Source organism: Colletotrichum spaethianum (genome assembly GCF_022836535.1).
Source record: "Colletotrichum spaethianum MAFF 239500 DNA, contig14, whole genome shotgun sequence".
NCBI classification, from domain to species: domain Eukaryota; kingdom Fungi; phylum Ascomycota; class Sordariomycetes; order Glomerellales; family Glomerellaceae; genus Colletotrichum; species Colletotrichum spaethianum.
In genome coordinates, this window is record NW_026054784.1 from 1127692 (window position 1) to 1146468 (window position 18777).

At 55.3% G+C, this 18777-nt stretch overlaps 2 protein-coding genes across 2 annotated transcripts; one reads left to right on the top strand and one right to left on the bottom strand.

Annotated features, from left to right (window-relative positions):
* Positions 1 to 2985: 2985 nt before the first annotated feature.
* ColSpa_06254 (uncharacterized protein) lies at positions 2986 to 4273 on the top strand (the record flags this gene model as incomplete). The annotated part of the gene is made up of 2 exons (XM_049272466.1): positions 2986 to 3504; positions 3566 to 4273. 2 exons carry the CDS (start codon positions 2986 to 2988, stop codon positions 4271 to 4273), a joined length of 1227 nt encoding a protein of 408 aa, XP_049128423.1.
* A 9952-nt stretch (positions 4274 to 14225) lies between these two features.
* ColSpa_06255 (uncharacterized protein) lies at positions 14226 to 15952 on the bottom strand (the record flags this gene model as incomplete). The annotated part of the gene is made up of 3 exons (XM_049272467.1): positions 14226 to 15453; positions 15515 to 15768; positions 15863 to 15952. 3 exons carry the CDS (start codon positions 15950 to 15952, stop codon positions 14226 to 14228), a joined length of 1572 nt encoding a protein of 523 aa, XP_049128424.1.
* Between the last annotated feature and the right edge of the window lie 2825 nt (positions 15953 to 18777).

Sequence of the window (18777 nt, forward strand, 5' to 3'; positions counted from 1 at the left end):
TTCACAGCCTCCAACCATCCATACGTCTGTCCTTCATCCCCATCACCATCACCATCATCATCATCATGGGGCCCGTCATCCACCACCCGCCCTGCCGGCTCCAAGGTATCGGGTGTTCTGGCATCCTGCGGGTACTACTGCGCATCCTCACCTCGGGCCATGCCTCGCTTGCCCTGTCCGGGCAGTCTGCTGCTGTTTACATTAACAGCGCCTACCTGGTCTGGTTTTGACACTTCTTGCTTCACTGCCCCCATTCTTGGACTAACTCGGTCCATTTTGCCGTGTTCCCATCCCTCCTTCCTCACCCCCATCTCATCCCATCTTGCCAGCTAGGTGATTCTGCAGCTGACGCAGGAAGCACGGCTGGCTACCGGCCGACCAGCCCAACTGCTACCTTGACTCTTTTGACTTTGGCCTTTCCGAGCAACGCTACCCAAACCCCCATCTCGAATACGACTGCCCATCCTTTGCACGCGGTACCGAGACACGAAGCGCGAGCCAAGGCGGGAACAAGACGACAGGCTTAAGAATAGACAACAAGCGGCAACTGCTACCAGTGTCAAAGGACGATGCACGGGGACGTCACACGCAAACATCAGGTATAGCTGGGTTTCCCGCCTTCGCCTCTCATTGTTCATTCATTCGCTCCTCGGCGTCCTCCTTTCCTTCATCTGCACTACCGAGAGGCAAGGCGGGGGCGAGCGAATCGAGTCGCGTCGAGTACAACTTTGAGCCCAAACCATGCCGTGGGGGATCTCCAGCCAGCTAGCCAGCCAGCCAGCCAGCATCTCGGGAAGAAAGCAAAATGTCCCTTGGCCGGTTACCTAAGCGACCTCGACCTTCCATTTCCCGGCTTGCCTGGCCTTTGATAAATTATAATAATCAAACGACGGAACGGTCGAGGGCGGTACGGTGCGGTTCGGTACGGTACCTTCCTTGCCCTTACCCTTCCTTCGCCGCTGCCTTACCACACCTCACCACTCGACTGGGCCCTGGCGTTCGGCGTCCGACGTCTGGCGTGCGCCTTGCGGGTGTACGGTGTGCGGTGTGCGGTGTGCGGTGTGCGGCGCGCGGCGTGCGTGTGTATGTATGTATGTGTGTGTATGTGCGTGTGTGCGTGCGTGCGTGCCTGTCTCTCGTCTGTCTGTTCTGTCCAATCTGCCTCTGTTTATCTCTTGCCATATCCTTCTTGCCTTACTGTCCTGCCGGTCGCCCAGTCGGTGCCAGCCTACCTGCCCTGCCCTTGCCCTGCAACGCGACTCCGTCACTGACTGCTGGTGCTCGTGGTGCTGCCCTGGTGCTGGCCGCCCCTTCCACATCCCATCATTTGCCAGGTTGCCATCCCTCATCCCCGTTCTTCATCCTCTTCCACCCCCCTGGGCCGCCGTCTCCACACCCACCTCCAAGGTGCGAAGGCAGTACGTACCTCGTCCGTCCTGGGTACTTGGGTGAGGTACCTCTGTACCTGTCGGGCCCCACACCACCTACCTTGCAGCTCTGGCGCTCTCCCAGTCTCGCGCTCTCTCTCTCTCTCTCCCCCCTCTCCTCCTCACGACGCACGCCTCCAACTCTTGCGCAATCCCTGCCTGCCCGGCATGGTACCGCTTCTTCCCTGGTACTTTCCCTTCCTACCCCTACCCCCCGTACCGCACCGCACCGCTCCATGCCATGCTCGCCCATCCAAGTCCAAAGGTACGGACGGGCCCAGAAGACCAAGGACCAAGGTACTCACACGCTCGTCGACGGATACTTCTATCTTAGTGTGCTTCTTTCCCTTCTTACATACATCTCTGGCACAATCCCTCTCCTTCCACTCCACCACCTGGACCTACCTTTTTTTACATTACATTACCCGCCTTGCGCCTGCCTTGCCTTGCCGGCCTTACCTCACCTCCTCTCTCACCTCCTTCCCTCCACCTCAACCTCCGTCAAGGTGAGCTTCTTGCACTGCTCTACCTGTTTTGTTCGACTCAATCCGCCGATCGGCCGCGACTTGTGTCCATCCACCTTCCCACCGAGCATCGCTACCTCCTCGACTTGGCAGGTTCTTTTTCCCTTTCCCTTTCCTCTCGCTCCCGTCGCCGGAAGGGGAGGACCAAGCCAACGACAGCACCGACATCATCGCCAGCACATCTCACTCAACCTTACTGACTCTATCGCCAAACCACACTACCCGACTCACCGAGCCTACCACTATTTGCTCGGGTTGATGAATCAGGCCTGACCTCACCTCCATTCCTCGACGACAACGACATCGTAACGACATCAATCGAGGACGCACTTCCCACCTTTGCGCACCCGTCATCATTCTGGAAGTCGGATCATTGCCAAATCCGCCCTTTTTAAAATTAATCATTCCAGCCACCGCCATCTTCGCAGCTGCACCCCCGGCTGTCGCATCTCATCGCACTGCGTGGTGTGCGCGCGCTGCGCTACTCAACTTTACCCCCCTCTTGCTTTGCGCACGCGCTCTCTGACGGCTTACACGGCGGCCCGTACTGAGCAGCGACTCTTCCCCCGCTACACCCTCTGCGTGTCTGGGTTTTTCCCAAAGTCAACCAGCTGACTGACTGCGCCCTTGTGCCTCCGTCGTAGCCCACTTGGTCATGATTCTTGCCCTTCCAACGTTTGGACGGACTTTTTTGATAGCAGGGTTCGACGGATAGCCTACGCGCTGGTCATCACCAAACTCGGCCTTTAGGCTACACCATCCTCTCCCCCCCCCCAAAAAAAAACAACAAGACACTTAACTGCCCCACCATTACGACAACATCGCGAGGCGACGAGAGGACAGGTTCAGACGCGGCATCCGGGTGGACTCGCCGCAACCAGAGCATGGCAGAGGAGCAAGGACGAGGGCCGCCTTCTATACACAGAGAAGACCCGTCCATCCACCACCGAGAAGACGAAACTCGTCACCGACTTCCCCCCGTGGGAGCACACGAAGACCCAAGATACCCCGACGATAGGCACCAGAGACCCAACATGGCCGCACCAGTGACACTCCCCTCCATCCAGGATCCTCACGGAGCCTATGGCCAGCCCGCATACCCCAGGTCGTACCCTCCTGACCCTCGAGGTGACCCGCGCGCCGACCCTCGCGCCAGCAACTACAGCGCATCGCCCAATTCCGTGAACGGCTACCCGCCACCGCAGCCGGGCGGCCACCCGCCTCAACTGCCGCCGTTGCAGCCTCCTGGAGACCCAAGATCCCCCACCTACCCTCCCCCGCCAGACGCGAGGGACGACTACTACAGGAGTCGCCAGCCTCCTCCTCCGCCGCAATACGGCGGCGACCCCTATTACCAAGACTACCACAACCGTCAAGGCCCGCCGCCGCCGGGTCGCTATCCCGACTATCCTCCTCCCGGCCCGGGCGGTCCACGGTACGACTATCCCCCGGGCGCGCCTCGATACGACTATGGCCCAGGAGGACCTGCTATGCAGCAAGCAGCGCCTCGGCAGCGCACATCCATTGCTTGCAGATATTGCAGGAAGAGAAAAGTAAGTTCCGAGAGGAAGTTGGCAAATTCCGTCACAAAGCTAATTGTGTCTCTTTCCCAAGATTCGGTGCAGTGGCTACCAAAGCGCCCCAGGCGGCAAATGCGTCAACTGCAGCAGGATGAACCAGGAATGCATCTTTCAGCCTGTCTCTTCGTCTAGCTCGACAGCTTTCGTTCCCGTATCCGCGATCCAGGGTGGCGTTCCACCGGGCACGCCGCTCTACGGAGCCTACGGACAGCCTTTGCCTCCCGGCTCATTGCCTCCGCCGCCCTCTCAGGGTTACCCTCCTCAGCCTGGCAATGGGTACTACCAACAGCCCCTGCCATCTCCGACGGGCGGCTACTCCCCATACGATGCGCAACGTGCGGGCAGACGGCGGCCGAGAGACGATGATGTCGATGAACTCAGGCCCCCTCCGCCTGACCCGAACTCGTCAGATGATCCTCGACGTCGTTCGCCAGCCTCGAGCTCGAACCATAGCAGTCCGGGCGGTTACATGGCCTATCCGCCTGCTGGACCCGGTGGCTACGACCCAAGAGGTCCCCCGGCAAGACATAGCCCCGGACAGCCAGCGGCCGCAGCCCCGCCGCAAACTGTGGACGAGCGGGCCGCAGCCGCAACACAGCGACAAAGCAATTCTTCAACTCCTGCAGCGTCGTCTAGCTCTGTAATGAGCCTGAACAACTTGGTGGACACAAATCCCAACGACATTGATAGAAATATGCTTGGAAGACTAAACCGAGGTCCCCCGGGAAGCCAGAGGAAGTAACTGGAGCGTATGGTTGAGTAGGCGGATTCTGTTCGTAGGAACGACGTAATAACACCGCGGATATCGAACACCCTCGGTCCTGCGCAAAAAAGAAGGGGGGAAAAAAAGGAACGAATCTGCTGGCCAGGTCCTCTCTTCGCTTTGGAAGTCTCGGCGGCATCATGGAAACCCCGCTCTTAGCTCGATCCTCACGATCACGGCTGCCATTATCACGCAGCGTAACAAAGGAATTGTATATGGTTATGATTCTGGTTGCATACAAAATCATGGGAACGCGTATCGATTTTCGATAGGGGCATGAGCTTTTGGAGCAAGGGAGGGGCTTTCATTCACAAAAAGTTGGCAAGGACGGCTTCCGGGACCAGCCAAAAAAACAAAACGGTCAGCATCGTCTTGATTTTTTACTTTTTTTTTTCTCGGTGTTTTGCTGGGAGAAGGGTGAGTTGGGGAAATGGTGGGAGGTCTTCTGCTTGAGCATACCACGCGGGTTTCCCGACAACTGGGAACCTGGTTTTTGTTGCGCCTGCCTCATTGTCATTTTCTTTTCGTACACAGTCATTTCCCACAAAGGAACGGAAAGGGTCAAGATTGGTCTGCCTCACGGCACACGTCTATTTTATGTTTTGCTGTTATGCTGTCTTGTGGTCTCCTTTTTTCTCGAGTTTTTATCAACGACATTGCCTTTGTTTTCCGAATCTCCATGTAGCTGGAAGTGGACCGTATTCAACTTCTTCTATTTTTCTTTTTCTACACTAGTACCCCCTCAAGAAGAAGTTATTACGACGTCGAAGAAGACCGCGCAAGCGAACGAATCCAAAGGGTTGGGCGGCAAAGACATTATGATTTCTCTCTCCTGTTTGCGCGTCTGCAGAAGTTTGTACCCCTCCCCATACAGTGGCACCGCGAGGGCTACAAAATACCAAAATTCTTCTCTCTTCCCCCTCAGCCATGTTATTTTTCCCCTCACAAAAAAAAAACCAGGCTCTCTCAAAACGTACGGAGAAGCACCACCAGAAGACGTAACGATCAATACCGGACGGGACGGAAGTGGGAGTAATGGAGACGGAACGGAACGTAGTTGTCGAAGCGTAGCATCATAGCCTCTAGCAAGCACCTTTGCAGATGCCATCAAACCCTTCCCCCAAAACCAAATGATAATGCCAGCGTCGTCGCCATTGCCGTTGTCTGCCGCACATGTTGTCTCGTTTCTTCTTTCTCTCGGCTTCCAACCGTGGGTCCTCGACCTCTTGTGTATCCAAAAGTGACATGTCATTGCGTCGAACTAACCCCCCCCCCCCATTGTACTCTAGGGTACAGAGAATCACCTCGCAATGCGCACAATGGGAGCTTGGGTTTCGCCCAATGGCCGTCAATCTATACAACACGAGCCGTTTTTCTTTGTTTTTTGTTTTTTTGTTATGTCCTCTCTCACAAAGAGAGAAGAAGAAGCAAAAAAAAAAGGGGGGCGGAAGCTTTGACGACCCGATATTGAACGGGAAGGGAGGGAACGAGAAGGGGGAAGGCGGACGGGCGGACGGCCTGCCGGCCGCCAAACCCCAAAGTCAGGTCTAGGTTTGGGGGCCGGACCGATGCTGTCAAGTTCCGGGAACTGCCTGGTCTCATGGCAAGCAAAAACCCTCCCCCCCTTCTTCCAAAGGACGCCCCCCCCCTTCTATCATCCAGCCTATGCCGCCCGTTGACCGTCCGTCTTAGCGGGATGGCGAAAGAATGAAGAGAGGTAGGCGTCGCGGACGGGCGGGCGTGCGGGCGAAGCCTTGCGTCTTTGCCGTTTACCCTTCTCCTTCTCTTCTCCTCTTTTTCTTTTTTTCTTTATTGTCATTATTTTTTTATTCCTGTCCCGCCGCCCTCTGTCTAAACCCCTCCTCCTCGCCTCTCCCCTCTCCCCTCATCGCTCATCGGAGGCCAAGGGATCTCTCCCTTGCTTCCCCCTCCCCCTCGGCCAACGGCCGGCGGAGACCAGCAGGACCTGTCAGTCACCCCTTGTTTGTTCTCGCTTCGGGTGTCTTACCATGCCGTACGTAGCATAGTTTGGACAGCAGAGTTCCCGCAACAAAGGGCTGAAGAAGGGCCCTTTCATCCCGAGGAGACAAAGAAGGCGAAAGAGTCAATGGGCAGATAAATCACAACGAGCCGGCTGGATCTGCGCGGTTCAAATTTTACTGGCCCACTAAAAAAAAAATAGCCACGGGCTGCTTGTTCCACACCCTCGATGCGTGTGGTGCTTGTTGTGCGTGCGGTGATGGTGGTAACGTACAGGAGGCAGGCGGAGGAGAAAGGAGGAGAAAGGAGACAGGCGCGTCGAGGCGAACCGGGTCAAGCCAGGTACATTTGGGGGTGTACGAGACTCGAGAGGCAATTTATCGAGAGCCCTCCGGGACCCCTAACGCTAGTCCCGGCCCTCGCTCTCTTTCTCTCTCTCACTCTCACTCTCCTCCCCTCCCCTTCCCAGCAGGCCAACGAACGAGAGGGAGTGATGAGCCATGAGTGGTGTCCGGGCCTCAGTGCCCCTCTCCGCAATCAACGCTCATGGGGACCCAGCATTGGGTTAATCCTGGTCAAGGAAACTGCGCGAGTACGCCAAGGCAAGGGGGGGAGGGCGGCAAGGAAGGGCAAGGGAGAAAGCCGTTCGGCTGCGTTGAGCACTGTGGTGCGAAGAACCGACCAGGTATATACTCGAGTCGCACACGTACACCACACGCCATCCATGACACACACACACACACACGCACGCACGTACACACACGCACACATACATACACACATACATAAACACAAGACCATGATCCCAACCGACGGGATGATAGTCTCTACAAGATTGGTGAACGCCGCCATCAATCTCCGTCTGACAAGCCGGACAGAACCTGGTCTTGCGCGTACACACGCAGTCGCAGAAAGACGTACGGCAAAGATTGTACCCGTCATCAATATCATCAGAGGAAGACGAAGTAGTTGAACGGAGGGCGCTTGCAGCGGTACCCATGGACTGGCGTTGTCCGGGGACAGTGGTTCCCTGGCAGCTAATTACTCACATAAGTCTGTGCTTGATAGATGCAGGTCAGGCGAGGTGAGAGCGCGTACTGAGGTACTTGGGGTGGGATCCTTTGGTCGGTGTGCTTGCGCGCCCGCTTGTAAGCGTGTAAGTGCGGCCCCAAGTCCCTTTTGCAGCCGCTTCTCAACGGCGAGCCCCAAGAGTGCATGAAGCCGATTCTTTGCAGCCGCGCTAGAGATTTTGGGCTGTCGGGCTTGCGCGACTTTGAGCGGAGGCGGCGGAGGGGAGTGCGCGCCGAGCCCAACACACCATGAGCGCGAGGCAGGGAGCATACTGCACTGCAGAGGTTCCTGAATGGCCCAGCTTCCAGGTTCCTTGTCTCGAGCGGCGAACAAGCTGGTCGGCGAGGACGGGAGTTGCCTGTTTGCAATGGCGGCGGCCGTTAATGGGGCCAGAGGGCGATGCGCGCGCGCGGTGAGTCGACCGGCTAGAGTGCGACAAGCGGCAGAAGAGGATGAAGCGACTCGGTCCCCTGCCGCTCCCTGGTGCATGGGAATCTCATAGACTCTGGCCCTGAGCTCTGGTTGGTCTATTGCGATTTTTCCTCCAAGTGGATATGAACGGTGTACAATGTTTTGTAACAGCTGCTTCTGGAGAGTATGATTTCTTGGCCGCACAGGCATGCACTTTTACAGCAGATACCTACACCGCCAGCCGCGCAGTAGATGGAGACGGCTTCTTTTCGTCTCGACCTTTGCCAGGGGAAGGAGGGGAAGGAGGGGAGGGGGGTGCAAGGAGGCCATCGGATCAGCGTTGCGAAAGTATGCTTGGAGGGATGAGGGATAGGGGCTCGAGTGCAGAAGGCCTGGGCTTCGAAAGGGTGCTCATGGCGCAAGACCCGTGATACGGAAGGCACTGCAATTCGGAAGCGTTGGCAAACTGTTTCGGGTCAAGTCCAACGCGCGAGAAGGGAGGGGCTTGCCAGCCGCGGCCAGAACAAAGGAGAGAGATGGAGCCTAAAGGGAACCAGCGGCATAGTGGCCGACCACCAGGCTCCCGGGACCTTCGAGAGGGTGGCGGCGCGGTGACGGGCCTGGCGGATTGCTAGCAAAGCCCAAAGGGCGAGAAAGAGGCTAAAATCCGATCAAGGCGCATTCTCTGTCGGGGCACAAAGCGGTTTGGGCGATATGGAGCGATTTGGTGGCCCGACACTAATTCTCACAGGCTGTAGTGTTCGGTGGCTCTGCTTCTTCCGGAGAGAGGGGTCTCATCTTAGCGATGGTGGTAATGGAAATAGACGGTGAGCGAAGTCCGAGAGGACAAGGAGTGGGAGGGATAGAGAAGCGGAGAGAACATGGAAGCGGGAGGTAGAGGGACGCACGGGGTGGGATATCGCAGTGCGTACGGTGTACACACACATACACACACACACACACACACAGGGAGGGTGCGACAGGGAGGGGGGATGTGAGGAAACCGGTGGATCTTGGACATTGGCATGATCGAGGTACCTCTACCTCACTCGAGGCAAAAGGTACCAAGCGGCTACAGCCAGCATCGATGGCCCGGAACCGCCGAGGGAGAAGGAGAGGGGAAGGGAATGTCCCTATTCAGAGACCTGAGGACGTGCGGGACTCGGGGCGTGAGCAATAGCTGTTCGTCTGGCCTTGAGATGCTCGGTTCGGGCTTTGGGTTACATCCTGACGTGCAGCAATCTTGCAGGGCGACTATCCATCCGGAAGCATCAAGGCACGTCCGTACGAGCCCTGCCTCGATCGATGCGTATGGATCTGTCGGGATGCATCTAGTTGTGGGCGTACTCGACGACGGTCGTCTTGTAAACGGTGCGGTCTAGCTAGTGGCGTCCCCCCTCGTTTGGTTTGAGAGTTTGTGAAGCTGGTTCGGAAAATGTCACATGGTCTCGACCTTATGCGGCCGCCAGCGCCTCTGAGCATGGTTTATGTCTGCCGCCTTCCGTGTACAAAAGGGTGTCCCGGGACTGGCCGGCGATCTGACGTGCGGCAAGCTGATCCCGGGACTGTGCGGCCTTGTACCGTCAAAGTTGTACTCCGATCTGGAACAACCCTCAGGGTGTACAACGTGGGAAAACCTGGGGGGTCTGAAGAGGATGATGAGAGAGGGGTTTGGAGGTAAGAGGAGATACGAATTCGAAGTCAGATGGTGTATCAGGGAAAAGATGACGGCAGTGGGAGGTCTTCAGGGGGGCGTGTGAGGGGGAAAACGGAGAAAGGGATGGTATGAGGCTTCCCGACTGAAAACGACGGCGCTATGGAGTAGGCATCTTGGCTGAACTCCGGGTACGTCTTTCCTGTGCGGTGCGAAATTGAGGCTACTCTGCGACTTTCCCCGTCCGGCTGAAAGGACTGTGCCTACGTGGAAAGGATGAACATTCGGGCACACCAAGTTAGGCACGAGGCAGATGAACGGGCGCGGAGGAGGGAAGAAGCCCAGGAGCTCGGCAGAATGGGAACGCTGGTAATAGCAAGGCAGTCCTAAGGTCAAAAGCCGATCAGGTGGTTTATTGGCCGGCCAAGGACGGTAGGTCAACTGCCTGGGCTGAGCTCCTGACGCTACTTTGTGTTCTCGTTCTCACTCGGATGAAGAACACTAACCTTGAGGCTCGGCTCAGGGAGTGCATCAAAGTAAGCTTTTTGGTTTTGTTTTTTAACCGTACAAATTGCCGTCAACGTCCTTCCTCCTATGCCCATTATTTTGCGTCATCGTATCCATATATTTACAACTGGCATTGTTGTCATCATTATTAGTGCTATTGTTGTTGTTGTTGTTGTTGTTCGTCCTTGCTACATTGTCTGGAGTGGAGTTGTGGTATTGTTTATCAACTCGACATATCCCTGGCATCAAGGTGACGCCAGAATCTAGACGCGTCAGGGGAGGTGATTTCTTGTCACACATGATAAGAAGTCAACCAAATTTGTGCCTGACGACATCTTGGTATGATGGTAGGCTCCAGTACACCTCGCTAACTATACAAACATTCCTGGATCTCGAAGCAATGGCATCATGGTTGAATGCCATGCGGCTGAGAAATCGAGCCGGACGCATGAATCATTTCTCGTTCTTGTCGTCCCATCATTGTCGTTGTTCTAACATTCTTTAGGGGTACATGACGCCAGGCACAGAGGCGAGAGACGCCAAGGTAACAATTGGATATTGAATGTTGATACTTCGTAGGTCTCTCGACTAGTTTTACCTCCACCGGGGGAAGAAGAGTTATCCATCCGCCCGAAAGCCAGTGTGAATCGCATCAGCCCGACTTGCGTATTGGCGAGACCTTGAGACAGCTGCGAGCAGACGGCAGATCGAGACAAGCCGCCGCCTTGTCTCTCGTTGCTCGATCCGTCAACCGGTGCTCTCCCTTGAATGGCTCCCTCTCGGCTGCAAGGAGACGGCTGCCGCTGTCGATCCCGACTGGCCTGCACTATCGCTTGACATTCCTGGGCAGTATTGGATTTCCCCTGCCGTCTCTTAAACTAATACTGTTTTGTCGTTCCGTCGTTAGGGGCCAGAGCAGTTCAAGGGAGAAGGGTAATCATGACGACACCCGCCGAGTTCACAAAGCGAAGATTCTGGTGGTACGACGCTATCGCAATGCCAATCCACCAAGGCCGCGACGGAAGATGATTCCCGACACCCGCATTCCAATGCGGCAGTCTTGAAGGCTGCTGTGTGGCCGGCCGCCTCAAGTCAGCTGGGAAAAACGGACGCGATGCTGGCTAGGCAAGTCGAGATTCCTCCAGACAAAAAGACAAGACGTCAGAGTCGTCTGTCATCCGGGTCTTTCGAAACCTTCCTTCGTCAGAGGACCCGACTCTTCGGGACCTAACGTGCCGGAGAATGTGGCTTACCTAGAGTCATACGGGAAGAAGAGACACAGACCGAATTGTCATGGCCGGATACATTCCTCATTCGTGCGGCGTAGACCCAGAAGGCAAGAGGATACGGGCCGGGCCAGGTCGCTGCGATCAACTAGCCAAAAGCATCCACTGGCAGGCCAACCTTATTGCGGTCTCGCCCTGCTGCCTACATCAGCGCTCTTTCACCGCAACGATAACGGGCGTGTGCATATGGGTAGAAGTAAGGAGGACAGAGGCACAAGGTGGTTACTTCTAATATCTGAGTTTGTCAGGTTCAGAGGTTCATTACGGTCCCGGCTGGAACGTATTCATCTTCTTCAACATTTGCTTTGTAGCTCCCAGGGTTAGGGTTGCGCGTGCTGATGGAAACCGCAGATCAAATGGCTAGCAAGTCGTCCCACCAAGTCGCACAACCGTAGGTACGAAGGGATACTGTCCGCGGACCCATCCGGCTGCGAATGCTTCGTAGGGGGGGTGGGCAAATTCGGTGCGGCTGAAACATGTCTTACCAAATATTGCAATGTCCCTGGCGGAAGCTAGTTGACCAGATTCCCGGGAATCATGTGCCATTCCTTCTTTACGGTCGGCCGAGTGGCGCCTCTGCTTCTGTCTCTCGCACCCTTGCTTGATGTAAGACACAGCGCCGAGTTCAGCCAGCCTAGTAAGCCTTCTACCTTGGCCTCTTTCCGGAGGGCACGCGATGTCTCACCACGCATAGCTCGAGGAAGCGGTAGCCATGTCTGACTACTGATCTGTCACGGGATCTCGAGGCTTCACACGGTGTGGAGCCACAACTTGACATTGCAATTGCCACGATCACCACTCACCGACGCGGATGCTTGCGGTATCGAACTTCGACCGATGCCTACAGAGAGGGATTACTGGGACGCTGAAGGCTGCAGTGTCAAGGGAGCGAGTTGCCCAGATGGAGCTGTTACAAACCTCATTCGTAGTTTGGGCTGACAGGGCAGTAGCATCCACTCTTGAGGCTCTGGGCGGAATTCCTTGAAAGTCAAAGGTGGCCCGACTTAAAATACTTCTCAGACAGGGCATCATTGGTTTCCGATCAGTCCGTCGTACGACCTGGCGTGGGAAAACCAAGAGCCATTGCTCTTCGCGTTATTCGCCGCTATTCGTTGCGCATTCTGTGCGCTATTGTCATGGCCCACCCCTGCGGCTACCAGCCAGGCTATGCTCCAAAGACGGAGAATGGCAGGATTTCTTTTTCATCCACTATGGTGTTCTCCTAGTGGCTTTTCCTCCCCATGTTTTTTTGAACCAGAGACAGCCACTTGGGCTATTCCAGATCTCAACAAGCGGGATGGGCTGAGGCACATCGTTCCTTGCCCACTTAGAGTTGGCCTCGTGCATCCGTCCGGTTCGTCGTTTCCTAGGCATCGAGAGCAGTATTGGCTACGCAACGAGCCAATAAAGCCAATCTTAAGTTGCAAGAGGGACTATTTAGCATACATTCCGTACTATTCAGTTTCGGGTACCTAATATGTGTTGGATTGTTCTCGTTCCTCTGATGAGCAGAGTGCTCGTACTAGCAGAAGGAGATTTTGGAAGATACCGTGCTCAACCGTTCAGTCGTACGCCATTTTTTCTATTGACTGTTCGATTCCAGTGGGAATCATAATTTGAATAGCCGTCCATGTCCGTTTATCCCTCCCAGCACCCTGTTTGGATGTACCGTTACCCCAACGCGTGAGACTTTGCAACGCCGCCAACAGCTGCCACAGCGTCATGAAGCCAAGCAAAATAGATAGAACTGATCTTCAAGACCGTCAGATTGATACAGAAATGCAAAATTCAATTAATGTTTTTCTGCCCATCCCTCCTCTGCTTCCGCATGTCTCGGTGTGCGGTGTAAGGTGAAGCCACGATACTGCTCGTTTCACCTCGGTGAGCCTGCGTCTGTGCTCGGTGAAATTGGGGGTTCTCGGTCAGCTCACCGTCCGGCCGGTACGAGAAACGTGGGCATATGAAGCCGGACGGGGCCGGAAGGTCCGGACGGGGCCGCGCGGAACGCCGGAGTTTCTCAACCTATCCCAGGACAAGCGAATGCTAGGTTCACACAGGCACCCAAGGCAAGCCGGCTTCAGAGGTAACAAAAGCCCGCCAGGAATACGGCAAACCCCTCGCATCGCAGTTATTTGGCGCCCAGAGATTACAATAAGCCTTTGCCTTACAAACCTCAACACATCCGCAAGATGTGCTGCTTTGGACCTCACCCAGATAAATCGTCCCAAGTATGGCGCTTCCACCAAGCAAAAGATGGAAAGGCGCAAGGTCTTTTCCATACCTCAGTTCTGGCTTCCTCGACCTGTTCAAATCGGTCTAAGCCTGAAGTGAAGCACAAAGATGCCTGATCCTCGAGGTTTGTTCTCCGGCGGACATGAACATATAGAGTTCTGGTTGTCCTGGGGCCTTGGTTCTGTTGGCCGTCCTTGCATCACCCCGGCCGGCTCTGCCGACCGATCCGAACTTGTTGTCGATCTACACTTCCCTCGTGCTAGCATTCATCGAACGCCACTAATCCCTGGTGATAGTGGTGTGGTGCTGCTGCTTTGCCGCTGGCTAGACCGCACGCCCGGCCGCCTACCTGCTCTGTGCTTCGTGGCAAAGTCGCGAACGATGCCTTTCTAGGGTTTGGGGATATACCTATTCGGGGTCTTGACACGTCACTGGCGGTAAACTCTGTTGCATGATGGTTCGGCCGATGGTGTCAAGCCTGACCGGGCTCGCTAGAATACCGAGCTCACCAATGACACTAAGAAACATATACTCAATTAGGAAACAACCACGCGTGTTCTTGTTGTCTTCACACGTGCGGGATCTGACAGTGATACAAAATGATACGTCGTCATGAACATCGTTGGTATCATTAAGATTAGAGTGCTGGCTTTGTCAGTCTCTCCATCTATATGCTATTGGTTCTGGAGATTTTTGCGTTCAGTCTCGCTCTTCCATGGTATTATGCGCTCCTCCTTTTCTAGCTCTGTGCGTAATCAACGCAATTTCGTCCCTGGGCTTTGTCTTTCTACTACTCGTAATCGGTCTCCATGTTGGGCGTCGGCGGATCAGGTGTTGGTGTTGATGAACGTCCTTCGACGCTCATTTCTTCCCGATAGGCCATCTGTCCGTATTCGTTCCTTTCCAGCACAAAGCACCGTTCGGCGTATACGCCGTTTTCGTTCTGACGACGCCAGGCGGCGCTGAACCGTCGGACCATAACCTTTCGCCAACCGCCAACATTAATGGTGATCTGCTTCCATGGAACATCAGGAGTGGCGAGCTGCTTCTCTTGTAAGAGGAACTGGAAAGTGCGCAGAGCTGCGTCGTAGTCGCGATCCATTCCCGGGTGGACGACTTCGAGGGGGTGGAGGACGGTCTGAACGTGGAGCGTAATAGTTTGCAAGCTGCGGAAGCGGCAAATGGCGCGCAGAAACTCTGGCGGATCGCATAGAGCCACGTCCATGTCTACCTCGAGCGTATGCACGTGTGGTAGGCCCTGTGCCAAAGTCGCGATATCCTCAGCCCAGAGCGTCGGACACCGCCGGTCCTCTTCTCCAAATCCCATGTGGTCACGAAACCTAAGCACCTGCAGGGAGGCGCCATGTCTGAGGATTCCATCCAAAGGGAAGAGCTGAATGTGACAGGTCACGCTCAGTGTCTGCAGCGCCCGGATGTGGTTCGCCACCAGCAAATAGAGACCGCCTGTGGCTTCTTGTCGCTTATCCACGAGGTGAGCGCTAAAGTCCTCGCAGTGCAAACGTCGTAGCCCCGCGAGGTGAGGAAAATCGACGGCTGACAGAAAGTTAAACACGGGTACCGAAATCAAATCGAGCGACTCGAGTTGGGTGAAGTCCCAGTATGCTCGGGTATCCTCCTTGGAGTGGTTCCAGTCGTAGGATTTGAGGACCAAGTCCTTTAGGGGCGGCATGCGCTCCCCCTGAGCGAACTTGAAATTCGTTCCTTGTCCTCGGTCTTCGTAGTGGAACGTCTCGAGACGGCGGGACAGTAGGAGAAGCTGCTTGAGAGAGTTCAATCGCGTCGTGAGCGGCGGGGCTGGACTGGCAAGCTTGAGGGAAACTAGAAGGTCTGTGGGGATGGCTCGGACGTAGGTGTCTCGCAGCTGCCCCTCGAATTCTCGGAGCGGCAGATCCTCGACAAACAGCTTGGTGCCGTTGAACCGCGTTTGCTGGGGATTAAGCACATCCGACGGGAGCCAGAGGCGCCCCGATCTAAATTCGGCGTCGACGTAATGCCACCTGCAAAGATAGTTCAGCAAACTGTAGTCTCGGAACTGCGCAGCAGTCAAATGTGACGCACCGCACGGTTTTGAGTCGTTGCACCCTGTCCAGAACCCTTCGAATGCCGTCAGGGTCAAGATCGCTTCGTGCAACGACGTGGTTGGTGTAGCTGGATACATTGCGTAGGAGATTGGGGTACTGCGAGTCGGCGTCTGGGGCAACAATGCGCTCGTTGAGGCATAGAGTACGGTAGGAGATAGGCGTTGCGATGGCCTCGAAGCGCCTCGACAAGCATCGCGTGGCAGCCAGGGCGCGCTCGTCTATTTCCCGGAGCTAATATTGGCATGTGAGAAGACGCCGGGTGAAAGTAATGGGTGAGGAGAGTAATGCTTCAAATGCAGGCAAGGAACATTGAGAGAGTACATACCTGCTCAAAGATGAGAGCTAGCAGCTCGGAACTGAGGTCATTCAGAGACCATTTTTGAGGCGCTGCGCGAAGGGAGGATGCGGTAGCCATTCGCCGACAAATGGCGCTTCCACATGGAGGAGCAGGAGAGAGTCAGGGCTGAGGGGAGGTGTTGAGGAAACGTAGAGCTAGGTGAAGGGACCTCGTGGCTGGCACAGAGGGGGGGAGTAAGGGTCTTATCAACGGTTCCATCAAAGTCGAAGGTGTTGTGCTGTTGAATAGAGCTAGGATGGTCCGAAGTCATGATCCACCAGTTGACAGACGGGGCTAAGCTGTTTGCGGACAATGTCACGAGCGGGTACAGTTAAATGGACCAAGTGGCCAACAACAGCTAGCTCGTTGTGTGGCAACTGCAGGACGGGAGCAACCAGAAAGTACGCCGACAACGAAGAGGGAGAGGGCGGAGGGAGCAGGAGGAGGCCCCGGTAGAGAAGAGTGGACGGGTCGAGGGCCGGGACGGGGATGTGGAGTCAATGGGGGGTCATCGACATTAAGTCGCAGGAGCCGTGTGCAAGAGGCAAGGGAAGATGCAGAAGGATTCTTGGTTGGTACCGCTGGTATGTACGTGTTGGTGTGTGTGTGTGTGTGTGTGTGTGTGTGTGTGTGTATGCGTATGTATGGGGCGTATATGTCAAGATATGCAGTAATTGGTCTTGGATATGGGGAAGCCGAACGGGAATGGATCCCGAATGTTGACCCGACTGGGACCGGGCAACTAAGATATGATGATGACAACGGGCAAATGAATGGTAGGGAGAGACAGGGCCAGCCCCAGCCGACCAAAGGACAAGAACGACGAGAAGAAAGAATGGCGCAAATGAAGAAATGGAAAGCTAGAGAAGAAAAGGCGGAAGGGTGACGGGGAAGGACAGACTAGAAGAGCGGGTGGAAGCGAAGAGACTTTTTCAAGGCTAACAAGTCACGCGCCAAAACAGGACGGGACTGGTTTGGAAAGGAACGATGAGACAGGCCAGCCACGGCAGCAACTACCATCCGTAACAGCTCCAGTAGACATCAATAGCAAAAGATCGGCTGGAAGAAGAATAGCTGCGCGAGTACCTCGTACACACTACCGACTTCGTGGGGACAACACTGTGTCAAGCAGCGACGGTACTATTATCAGCAACAGATGGAAGCAGGTAGGGATTGGAGAGTTTTGGGACCCTGGGCAGAAAACCCCGGGTGGGGAATAGAACATGTTTCAATTCACTCGATACGCCCTAGAACGAGGACCCCTTCCTTGTACCCTGGGTACTTCGAGGTTGTGTGCAGGATGAGATATGAAAGCCCAGTGAAGCAGTAACCGCAGACCAGACCAGAGAGAGAGCGAGGGAGGGAGAGCACGCGCGCGCGCGCGAGAGAGCGAGAGCGTGTTTGTGCGAATTTGCGAATTGCGTGTTTTGTCTGAGGAAAAGCCGTCACTGTGTTTGTGAGGGAAATTCCGATGCCAGGCGTAAGGAGCGAAGAACGAGGTGAGGTGCAAAGTGTGAGGAATTGGACGTGGATGGGATGAGGAGAAAGAGGAGGTCAAGGGACGTTTCGCAAGAATGTCCCAAAAGGGAAATGCGGGTTCGAACAACATGGGAGGATCCCAGCAGGGTCTGCAGGAGGGCTCCTCCACCCTGGTCAATGCGGGGGTTGAAGCAATCCGAAGATCGCTGCCGTCTGGATGCATAGCTTTCTGTATAAATGCATACCTGAGAGGGACACGTACTCTGTGTGGTGTGTTTCTCGCTAGCTGCCTCTCTCACCTTTACTTTCACACCTTGTATAGTGTATACGTAGGCATTTTCTCCACTCCCTCACTACAAAGCTCGCAGCAGCAACTCCAACGACATCAGCATCAGCGGAGCCACGGAGGGATCCTCCGACTCCACTCCCACCTCCAGGGCCGTGGCTTCACCTCCCTGTCGTCTTCTCTCTCGTCAGGTTGGAAATCCTCCGTGTCCTCTTCTGCCGATGGGACAGCGATCCCAGATGTAAAGTGCCACTTCCCGCCGAGATGGAGCTTCATCTGTAGCCTGATGGACGCCGATCGGATCAAACCAGAGATGCGAATGTCTCCAGCTTAGGTCTAACCCCTGACTTGACCTTCACCGGTCACGCTCAAGTCCCAACTCTTCAGACCATGCTACGCTATTCTCGCCTACCCATCCCATTGTCATTTCCCAACGTCCCAGCAAACGGGCAGGCGATGGAACTCACTGTTTGGTACGCGTCGGCAGATAAGCACGCTCGCTGTGGATACCCGTCGCTCATTCACCCTCGTTCTCCCTCTCTCTCTTTTTTTTTTCTTTTTTTTTTTTTGCCAAACACCGGCTCTATCGTGGTATCGGACGATAGGCGATGGGACCAACATGGCAGGCTGCATGAGGGCGGCGGCGCTACGGTGGTGCTTCCGCAACAACTGACGATTGTTTACCTTGAATTCTGCGCCTGCGACTACGAACTACAGGCCTCCAACTGGGTTCACCATCCCAACTATACCCTGTGTGTCACCAGATGATGACAGTGTTGTCATTTTGACAACACAACTGCTTCTGTTCGTGGCCTCCTGTTCTTTGCACTCCAATCTACCAGAGAACCACCTTCGCTGCAGGGTGCTGTGTCAGCATCTGAACATTGGTCCTCTGTATGTATCATTTTGGCTGGCGGCGAGGTTGTCACTCGAGTCAACTTCCTCGATATACGCCTCCCTCACCTGTCACGCTGCTCACGATCCAATCGCGAGCCACGCCGGGAACGGACATATAGTTAAGGGAGGGGAGGGTATAACTGGCGGCAAGACAAGTGCGGTAGGGACTGCCCTCAACTTTCATCCTCGGGACCCAATCGGTGGCGAAAGCAGACAACAGTGAAGCTGGGGGTACACATCC